This window comes from Gossypium raimondii, chromosome 5 (assembly GCF_025698545.1).
Source record: "Gossypium raimondii isolate GPD5lz chromosome 5, ASM2569854v1, whole genome shotgun sequence".
Classification (NCBI taxonomy): Eukaryota; Viridiplantae; Streptophyta; class Magnoliopsida; order Malvales; family Malvaceae; genus Gossypium; species Gossypium raimondii.
Genome location: NC_068569.1, coordinates 47,574,169 through 47,585,852, shown reverse-complemented (window position 1 = coordinate 47,585,852; position 11,684 = coordinate 47,574,169). Strand labels below are relative to the sequence as shown.

General features: G+C 32.0%; 1 protein-coding gene and 1 pseudogene across 1 annotated transcript; one reads left to right on the top strand and one right to left on the bottom strand.

The window, feature by feature from the left end:
- Positions 1-363: 363 nt before the first annotated feature.
- Positions 364-4,658, bottom strand: LOC105766278 (C2 domain-containing protein At1g53590-like; annotated as a pseudogene).
- A 5,650-nt stretch (positions 4,659-10,308) lies between these two features.
- On the top strand, positions 10,309-11,301 carry LOC105766273 (E3 ubiquitin ligase PQT3-like). Its single transcript, XM_012585664.2, has one exon. It carries the CDS (start codon positions 10,309-10,311, stop codon positions 11,299-11,301), a length of 993 nt encoding a protein of 330 aa, XP_012441118.1.
- The last annotated feature ends 383 nt before the right edge of the window (positions 11,302-11,684 follow it).

The following is an 11,684-nucleotide window of genomic DNA, read 5'->3' as shown; positions in this document are numbered from 1 at the left end:
TTCAAAATTCGAGGATTTTGAGAAATTGTACCCTAACGTATTGGGTCTCAATTTTTTTCGCATGACTTGAATAATTGTTTGTCCTTTTTAGATTTCAACATTTGAGCTTAACAAAATCTTTTTAATTTTCGACACCAAGACATTAAACAATCAATTTGGTACCGATTTTTGGGCGTTACGAGGGTGCTAACCCTTCCTCGTGCGTAACTGACTCCAGAACCCGTTTTCTCAAATTTCGTAGACCAATTTTGTTTTTAAGGTGGGCCGATCACACCTAAATCACAGATCGGTGGCGACTCCAATTTTTGTTTTCAAAAAAAAAAAATGGTTTCGACATTTACCACTACCACTATTCTTCAAAACTTATGTCAATATTTTATAGCTAAACTAAATTTCAAAAAAATCCCTAAACTTTTTCACTTATACTCAAATAAGCCCTTGAACTTCAATTATACCTAAATAACCCCCAACAAAAATCAACCTTCCCCTTGAAATAAGAGCTTACTTAAGTATAAACCTAAAAGGATGGTTTAAGTGTAAAGAAGGACTTATCTTAATAAAGGAGTAAAGTTCAGAGACCTTTTTTAATATATATATATTAACCATGTTTTATTTATCCCCCATAGAATTTCTTCTATACTTGTTTCTTACACTCCAAGTATGCTTTAGGAACTTCAATTTCCAAGACTGATCAGTCACTGCATTACTGAGTTTATTGGAGTTATTCACCTCGTTATTATCTTCTTTTCGTCGCTCAATCGTGATTGCTCGATCAACTTGGTTGCTTGAATCCAGCACGACGTCAAGCTCCTGCGTTTCGGTATTGCCACTGGAAGCTGTGGAAACAGGATTGGAAGCCGTTGGTAATCTCTTGTCCGCAGGGGATGACATTGATTCATCACCAGAGGATTCGGATTCTAGTGTGAACTCTTGGTCGACCATAGATGATTCAAGTAATTTTCTTCCTTTAATGGAAAGAACACATTTGAGCTGACGGCGGATTTCTCGGCATGTTTTAGAAAACTCTTTGCCATACCTTTCATTCTGCTAGGGCTTTCGGAGCTGCTTTCATTAGAACTTGAGCTTTCTTTGTTTGAGACCTTTTCGGTTGAAGGAAGATTGTCATCTGGGGCTAACTTCACAGCATCTTCCTTGTCATTAACAGTTCTGAAGTTAGCATTTGGAGTTTGAACCACCTCTTCTAGGCTGCCCTCGTGACTTTTGGAACTATTAAATGCCAAACTTATCTTCTGAAGACCGCGCTTAACTCGGTTTATTTTCGCTTCGGGGGAACTGTTGCTGTCACTTTTAGGGGATTCAGATCCTCCAGAAAGGGTACCGCCAAAAGAATCAGTAGACACCCCATCAATCTGTGTTTCACTGCTCCTACCCTTCCCTTTTCTCGGTTGCCATGTCTGTGACACTTCACTTCCTGGCTGGTGAAACCATATACAAGTTTCTTGTTGTCCTTCAATGTTTATAGGCTCAAAATGATCTGGTAAGTTCTGAGGTTTCTTCGAGGGTACAGGTGAGGATGAACCTTTATCAGAAGCTTTAGCTGGTAAGGCTTTTTGTGTCTTCTTTGTTTAATGCTTCGGCATCAACTGTGCCATTATTTCCCTGTGTAAATTGTCCACAGACTCGATTTTAAGTTTTGACACACAAAAGCATTTTTTATATTTAAGATTGCAAAGAGAAGTTAGAATAAGTTACCTTAGTGTTATCTTCAACCACGGTTATTGCAAGATGCAATCTTCCGGTTTTACCACTTTGAAGAGTTAACCACATGTCATGTCTCCGGCCACCACGTAAATCATGGATATTCACTGTGCATTTACTGTAAATTGTAGCAAATTAAATTAGTATGTCCAATAAGATCCAAAACTAAGTAGTATGATTAAGCAACAACGGCAACCTAAGAGGAAATGAACATTAAGATCACAAAGCAACAATTAATAATCACAAGCCTCACGGATTACTACTGGTAACAAATCCCTTTTTTTTTCAATTGTAACAATGCCACAATTGTATAAAACCAGGGTAAAGAATAGATCCATTTTCATAGAATCAAATATAAGATATAGAAACATGTGCATGTCACAATTTTCTTGAAGCGTTGAGGCCAAGGTAATCGGAAAGAAGATGCCATTCAAAGAATCCAAACATGAGTACAGAATGCATTTATTATAGAGGTTCAGAGACAAACCCGAGGGTATCATCGACAAAATGATCTTTGTCGAAAACTTCGATAACTAGTACATTAGGTGACTTCCATGAGGAGATGGGGATCATGAATTCCTCATGCCATTTTGGAAACAAAGTTTTCTTATGTGTCTTAGTCTTGAATCTATACAAGCCAAGTTGCCCTTCACATACGGATCAGCCAATCCTGAAAACTTGTATCCAGTTCCCATCATTGACTGTAAAACCAGATAATACATAAAGGAAAGTTGAGAAACTGGATTTATAGCTAACCATTAGAATCTGAAGGTTTCATATCTGCTGCTTCAACAACTTCAACCTTGGCATGAGCACGAGGTTGATTCTCATTAACAGTAAACCAATTTTCTGGAGTACATAACCAGTAACACGTATTAACTCGCAACAATAGTTAATCGGTTATGAAATCAGAAATACCTGGCTGGGGTGAAGCAAACTTCAAAACGTCAACAACAAGCATATTTGGCTGCAAAACAAGCAAACATTTAGAGCTAATTGCATCTGAAAATGCAACTTGTTTGCATGAGAAAACAGTTGGTGCACAAAGTTGACAAAACTGACCTCAACAAGTGTCTGTTCAAATGCTAGTGAGAGAAGCTTATCCTAGAAAAAGGGGATACACAATATGACTCAGAGAAAAGACGAGAGAATAAAAAGAAGATAAAGATTTAGCCTAAAGGAAATGATTATTACAAGCCATGCAGCAATTCCTGGAACTTCGGTAACATTGAGTCCATGATTAAAGATAGGTTTCACAGTCATCTGGAAATATGGAAGCTCAACAAAACATAATCGCAGACGACTAAGGAAAGGCCACTGCCTGAGAAACTTCACCCCAATTTTAACCTGCAAGACCAAAGAAAGGACAACGAAAAGAGCAATAACGGAAATTAAATAATGACAACTTAAAAGAAATGTGTATTTGCAAAAAAATGGAGTTAGAACTAAGTAATGCCATGTCTTGAATCTTAATGCAATCTAACACTTATGTACATATATCCAGATGCAGTCCTACAATTCTTAAACATTGATAGTCAATACTATGGCGAAAATAACAGGTGTGTATTTATCGGTACCTTAATTTCAACATGCATGCCTGTTATATGCAACTTTGCCCACATCCTGAATCCCAATCTTTTCCTTAGTTTCACAGCAAGAACTGCATTCATGTCATCCGCTGTGAGAAAATTCATTCCCAACTCCATTACCTGCATGCATTATATTGTAATTTCTACCACCATACAATTCGAGACTGGAAATCACAGAAAGTACCAAGTGGTCGTCATCCGGGCATTGGTGAAGAACCCTCATCCCTGTAAACAAAGGTGCATTTCTTCCTAAATATAAGTGCTGAACCACAGCTTTTTTCTGCATGTATAACATCAAAAGCTCACAAAGTGGATCAAAATCGATCATCTATCGGTCATTGCAAGTAACATTCACAGGCCTAAACACGAATGTTGGTATTGTTAATTACTAAGAAAGAAAAAATTCATACAGCAGTCCATGGTTTGTAGTTATCCAAGAACCACGGTATGATCGAAAGCAGAATCTTCTGCGACACAATCTGTTCTATACAAATCGGCCATATCTTCTCAACAGCATGGTTTAACCAACGAACCGACTCTGACTCCGAAAACACCTGAAGATAAAAGATAAGGCCAACAAAGCATTCAAGGGACAGATAATATTACAATATCAAAATCAAGAATCCAAAACTTGAACCCATCTCCATTAAACCAACATAAAAGACAATAAATTAACCCATTAGAGCCAATGTAAAGAAAGCAAAAACTCCATTAATCATGAATAAGAATTACCCAGATGCAAAATTATATCTAAAATGACTGATAAATAAAACAAACACAATCAGAATATTACAAATCTATAGAATATTAAAAGAAAAAAAAAGAAAGAAAGAAAGAGATTGAAAATTACCCTTCTCCTATAAGATTGCTTTCTTTCCTCATACTCCAATTTCTTCCTCAATCTCATTATATACCTTGCATGAACCTTCAATCAACAAAGAAATGAATAAACCAAATGAAATTTGCGCTACAAAAAATCCAATTAAAAGAATCAAAAGAAATTTCTGAAATTACCGAGTAGAGATAAACGAGAGAGACGAAATAAGCAACTGCATTGCAAAGATTGAAGCAAGAGAGCAGCCAAAGCAGCATGAAAATCAACCCAATGTGATGCATTATTGAAACCTCCATGAATTCCATTTCTAAAATCATCTTTATGTTCCAACTTATTAACAAAAGATCCTTAGCTTTTTCAGTCACTTCCAATAACCCAAACCACCACCACCATTAAGAAAGAAGAAGAAAAGAACTTTCATGGAAATTTCCAATGGAAGAAGAAACAACTAAGAAGGAATGTGAATGAAATGACTTGAATTGAAGGGAGCTTGTTTGTCTGAATTTGATTTAAGGTATCATACGAAAGGATTGACAGTTATTGAAGTAGCAATTTTGCATTTTATACTACGACAAACATGAGACCAGTAAATATGTTACCTCAATAAGGGTACTATTGTCATTTAGAATAAATCCATGGCTCAGCTTAACTGTCTCTGTTATTTACAAATAATATGTATTTATTTTAAGGTCTAAATTTTGAGTTTGATGAGTCTTATTTTATTATCCTAACTTGATTAGAAATTTTTTCAAATCAAGTCGAGTAAAATGAAATAAATTAACATATTGTTATAGTATAATAATCCATGTTAGAGCACATAAAATTGAAATCATATATATTTGATAACTTTTTCAAAATAAAATAAAATAAATACTTTAGTACGGTAAACTTAAATCATTAATTAACTTATTTAGGTTCAAAAATAATTATTCTAGAAAATTTTAATGTTTTAATTTCTTTATATATTTTTAGAATTTTTATAATTTTTAAAAAATATAAATTTTAGAATTTTTATAAATATTTTGAATTTTAAAAATTATTTAAAATTATATTGATTTTTTCGTAATTTTTGTTGAGGGAGTGACTAATTTGCTCATTTTCAAACTTGACAAGGACTAAAAGGGTATTTACATCGATCTATTATTTGAATTATTCAAATTGTAAAACTCGATTAAAAATCAAAACTCAAATTACTTATTCGAGCTGACTTGAATAATTCGAATAATTCGATTCGATTAACTCGGAATACGATTTTTTTTCGAATCGAATCAAGTTTTGCTCACCCCTACTCTAGTCCTTATTCTCTTCGGGCTTTTGAAATTTAGCTGTTTTATTTTATTTTCAAGAATTTAATTTTTTCTATTCATTTGATTTGAAAATTAAAGCTTATAACACTTTTAATAGATTTTCATTAAATTTAAATATGTGGTGTTTTAATACTCAAAGTTTCGTTTAAAAATTAAAGTCCAATTGATGATACATATCTAAATTTAACGAAAGTCGATTAATAGTATTATCAATTGTACTTTAATTTCTAAATCAAACAAATAGAGGGACTACATTCTTGAAATTAAAAGTAAATGGATTAAATTTTAAAAGTACAAGGAAAATTACTAAAAAAACACCATTTAAAAAATAATTACCAAGTTTGAAAATTTATGGGACCAGGTGATTTTCGGGTTTCACTTGTTTTCTTAAACGATGTGGGATGTAGGATCTGGGTATATATAAAATCATAATCCATTTACAGCTTATTTTATTAAGCGATGTGGAATGTGAGATATGAGTATCTATAAACTTAATAAATAAATAAATATGACAAACTTACACATATAATAACACATAATATTTTATATATAGATATTAAACTCTTGAACCATAGGCCAATACTGATGATATTTTTGAAAATGTATATAATTCCAAATCAAATTTCTTTGAATATAATTATCCTATGGATGCACTTAAATTAGTAATTTTTACCTAATTAATTAACAAATGAAAATTTTCATTGAAATAAATAAAACATTACATACTGTATTAAAAATAATAATTATGAACCCCATGTGATAGCTTGATGGTTAAGGGTGTTCACTGTCCTAGGTGAGGCCTGAGTTTGAGTCGCGTTAGTTGTTCGGGCTTTACCATATTATTATAATTCATTAAAATAGAAAAAAAAATCATGGTTGACTATTTAACTTAAGGGTAAATTTCCCCTTTTTATTAATTAGAATTCAATTTTTTGTGATAAAAGAAAAACTATATTAATTAGAATTGTATTCGATCATTTATCTTCTCATGTCATATCTTATATTAATTATAATTATAATTATAAATATAATATCAATTTTATATAAAAATATAATATAAATTTCTATTTATATGTCAAAACTATATAATTTCTATAAATAATTATTTGGTGCGTTAACAACATCTATATATAAAATATATATGTAAAATGTTATGTGTTACTATATATATGTAAGTTTATCTTTTTATTTATTTATTGAGTCTATATATACCAATATCTCACATCTCACATCACTTAAGAAAACAAGCTGCAAACGGATTATGAGTCTATATATACCCATATCCCACATCGCTTGAAAAAACAAGAGAAATAAGACTTGGAATCTATATCAAGATTTGTTTTGTAAGTTTTATTTTCACATCAATAGGAGGCACCAAATAATAAAAAAATATTGGTGTTGTCATTTTTAGTGTTGATAATTAGAAGCGTTTTCGTAAAGTTAATCTAGTCTTGTAATTTTTCAAAATAATGGCTTAATTCGATGATTTTTTTAAAAGGGCATTTATTAGTAATTCAGTCCTTGGACTTAATTAAACTATTATTAATATTTAATCTTAAATTTTAAGAAATATTATGAAGATCCTCTTTTTAAAAATGAGGGAAGTATGAATATTATATTAAATATTATTATGAAGTAACATGCTTATACTATTTATAATTAAATTATATTGAATAATAATAAATAATTATGGGTTAGTTTTTAGTTTATTGTCAGTATATTTTTATTCCATAAATAATGTTAAAAATTTCATGTGTCTCACTTTTTAATATTTGACTATACTCTTATGGACACTTATCAACCCCTAGCTCTGCATGAAATCTAAAAACTCCATTGACAATGTATCAAATAAATTTTCATATTTTTAGTCAATATTTTCAAAAAAGAATGGAAATTAGAATACTACAATTTTTTATATCCTTATTTAAATCAAAAAAATGGAAGCTAAACATTTTATTTTAATGAGATTGGACATACATTCATTTTGATCCAAAAGTTGGTAGTATTTTGGTTCGGTGATTCTCATTAAAAAAGTTTTTACTATAGTTAGCACCTAATTTTTGTCTAAAATTTTGATTATTTTAAATAAGAAGATTACTGGAAATTAGAATTTAACAAATTTTTTATAAGGTAAACTACACATATAGTCACTTAACTATCAAAATTTTCATTTTAGACATCCAAAATAAAAAAAGTTTGCAATTCAAGCATCCACGGTACGTAGTTCGGATTTTGTGACTATATGTGTAGTTTGCTCTTTTTTATATTGTTATTTGAACAAGGAAAAAAATAAAGGTTAAATTCTGCTATTAGACTTGGTACTTTACGTAAACTGTGGATTTAGTATCTGCATTTTAATTTGATCAATTTTAGTCCTTGTACTTTTCGAATTTTGGAATTTTAGTCTTAACCCGATGGTAACAATTAAATCTATTTGGTTCAATTATGTCATTAATCCTGTATTATACCTAAAGTTATAGATTTAGTCCAGTTCACCAATTGGATGATTCTTAGAGACTATATTTTTTGAATTTCAAAATTTTAGTCTTAATGCAAACATCATTCATCAAATCTATTAATTGATCTTTTTGTGGGCAATATGTGAAAATAACAAATAGACATAACATTACACATGTGAGCAATTGGATTGGGCTTTGCTACTGTTGACAATCTTGGAAAACATTTGGGAGTTCCCCTATTGCTCAAATGAGTAACCAAAGAGACTTATAGTTATGTGGTCCAGAAAATAATGTTGAAGTCAGCTGGTTGGAAAGCGCATACACTGTCTATTGCAGGGTGTATCACCCTTGCAAAGGCGATGTTAGCTTCTATATTGGTATATGTAATGCAAACAACAATTCTCTCTAATAGGCTTTGCTTGAAATGGAAATATTGTTACGTAATTTTGTATGGGGAAAGAAAGATGCCCCAAAGGGGATCAGCCTTGTCAATTGGAAAACTTTGTGTCGTGATACGTTCTTTAATCAACATATACACATGCACATATATACTTTCTTTCAGGAACTTCCCTTAATATACACTCGATTATATTTAAATACTAATCAAGCCAAATTAACTTTAGACATAACATATCTTAGTACGGACTTTATCTGATAAAGAACTCTCAGAACATATGCGAAACTTGCAACACAGACGAATAACCATTATCTCCCGCACAAGTAACACTGAATACATCAATGAGACTATAAAGAACTCTTGCCATACAAATTACACAGAATACACCAGAAAGGCTAAGTGAATCACATTACAAGAGCAATGTAAAAAATCACGAGTTTACTATCCCGACGGACTTTCACAAATGGTGCCATGAGTTTTTTTCCTCATGGACTTATACGTAGCTTGATAGTGGTCAGAATTTGCTATACGTAATAGGTATGGCTAGTGATGTAATCCGAGATGTAGATGGTTTGTGGTGTCTAGGATTTGCTAGGAACATAGGGCTATGTAGTGCATGTGAGGCAGAACTCTGGGGTAAACTTGATGGTCTTAAATATGCTTAGAAGCTTGGTTGCCAAGATGTGTTGTTAGAATTAGATTGTCTGGAAGCACTGCATCATATTTAAGGGAACTTGATGTTTAATTAGCCGGAATCGCACGCCTTAAATACGATTCGAGATTTGTTGAGGTGTGATTGGAATGTCAACTTAACTCATGTGTATCGGGAATGCAATAGGCTGGTTGATTGTTTAGCATAGGTTGCAGAAGGAATGGACATTTGCTTTCACCTTTAGTCTAAAACCCGTAATTTTGCTCTGAATGTGTTGCATGAAGACCTTATATGTTTATCTGTTCCTAGATTAATTATTATGTAATAGTCTAGAATGCTCCTTTTTTAAACAAAAAAAATGGTTACTTTCCATTTTTGTGAAAAATGCTACTATATTATATCATATATATTATGTTATAAATAATCATTATATTTTATTGACTAAATTATCTTTTGCATACTCCAAATTACACTTGCTCATGAGTCGGGTCACTTGTCTAGGCTCAAATGCCAACTCAAAAAATGAAAGAGTTTGGGCAAAAATAAAATGCCTGAAAATGAGTTTGGGTAAAATTTAAGGTCCGTTTTCTATATGGACTGAATCTTGGGCAAGATTTTCTTGACCCAAAGATATTATGTTATAAAAATAATTATATTAATTATATATTAAATAATAATTATATATATGTTAGTTCAGAAGGATCAACTTGAATTGGCCTTTGAAATGTTGTGGTGGAAACAATAAAAATTTCAAACAATAAAAACTATCAAAACATATTATCAAATAAGTCTTAGTTTAACAATATACATACACATATATATTAAATCATTAACCCAATAACAAATAAAGTCCATTATCCAAAACCTAAAAAACTTATCCAACAAAATAACCCAACTCAATATATAAAATTTTAAAATTATATTTAAAACAATATAACATTTATTATATTTATTTTTAATATAATAAAATATTTATTATATTTATGATAATTTTTTAATGTGTTAAAAATTTTTATTTTAACGTTTTTTAACGCGTTTTGTATATTATGTTTTGAAATAATGATTTAAATAAAACAAATCAAAAAGATAAATATATGCATAGGCTAGACTAAGCCCGAATTTATCTTTCTTAAATTAGATAAAAAAAAACCCCAATTTTTAAACCAAAAAAGCCCTAAAGTTAAAAAATTAATTTAGATATCCAAATGCTAATGAAAGTCTTGTTATCCAAATTCCCTCTTTTTTCCCTATAAATTGTAGAAACTAAATTCAAACTTCATTCTAACATCTCGAGAAAAAAGAAAACCCCAATTCTCTCCTTTCATCAAACTTTACTCCTCCGTTCCATCGATGGCGGTGGTGTATTACAAGTTCAAGAGCTCCAAAGATTCCCACTCCCTTCCCATCGACGGTCCTTTCATTTCACTCTCCGATTTCAAACACCAAATCTTCGCTTCCAAACGCTACGGTAATGGCAACGATTTCGACTTACTCATCTCCGATGCCAAAACCGATCAACAGTTGGCCAAAGGGTCTTCTTTGATCCTCGCAAACTCTTACCTTTTGATCCGTCGTGTTCCTCGACCTCCTGGATTACCCATCGTTATCGGCGGAGAAGAAAATCCCAATATCCAAACCAACTCACCATCTGTTGTAGTAAAAGAGGAGCTTCAAGAACAAGGCTTCGATTTCGATGATTTCGGACTTGATTTTACTTCTATTTCCAACAACTCAATTGCTAAACCAGGAGATACCCATTGTAAAGAAACCAAAATCGACCATGGGTTTAAAATTTCATCTGTTAAAACCTTGGGGAAGTGGCGGCAAATTCCGCCGCGGAGTTATGTCTGTCGTCGATGCAATGTGGGTGGACATTATATTCACCATTGCCCTACTAATGGTGACCCTAAATTTGACCGTAAAAGGGCTTCCAGCACATCCGATTCGAGTTCTAAAAGCTCTGGGATTTCGTACGCTTCGATTTCAACAACTTCGAGTAGCTGTAACTCCACGACAGTACCACCCGAACTTCACTGCCCTTTGTGCAAACAAGTAATGGAAGATGCTGTTTTGACGAGGTGCTGTTTCTCTAGTTTCTGTGAAAAATGCGTGAGAGATCGCATTGTTTCAATGGCTACCTGCGTTTGCAGAAGACAAATAGTGGCTGACGACATTCTTCCTAATATGACTCTTAGAGATACTATCAACCGATTTCTGAATAATCAATCTGGAACTGAAACTTCCGCCATGAAGAGGAAGCTCGTTAACGCAGAGAATGAAGATGAGGAACAAAGGAAGAAGATGAAGAAGACAGAGCAGAGACCGGTAATTAAGGCAGGATAAATGAAGAACAGCAGCAAAAGCAAGACAACTTGAGAGATGTAAAAATGTGTAGGTTCTACGTAAAAGGATAACTATTCATGCAATTGTAAAGAGTAAATGTATTGCAATTTTCTTTTTGAATATAAGCAAATATTGGATTTATTTTTACTGTTCTTTCCACAAATATTTATCATGTTACTTTAAGTTATACAATGGTAGCCTCGTATAATCCTAATATAATTACAATTTCATAAATATTTTAATCACCGCTTGAATTAATATCAGGACGGATGTTTGACAAAAATTTTAATCAATGTTTCATGTATTTTTTTCCATATTCCAATGTTGAACCAAGTGACCCTTGTTTAAAATTTTTTATTGTTTTAACTATTAATTAAAGACAA

Excerpts from the sequence above, each read along its gene's own strand:
- LOC105766273 (XM_012585664.2), top strand. The coding sequence starts at position 10,309 with ATGGCGGTGGTGTATTACAAGTTCAAGAGCTCCAAAGATTCCCACTCC.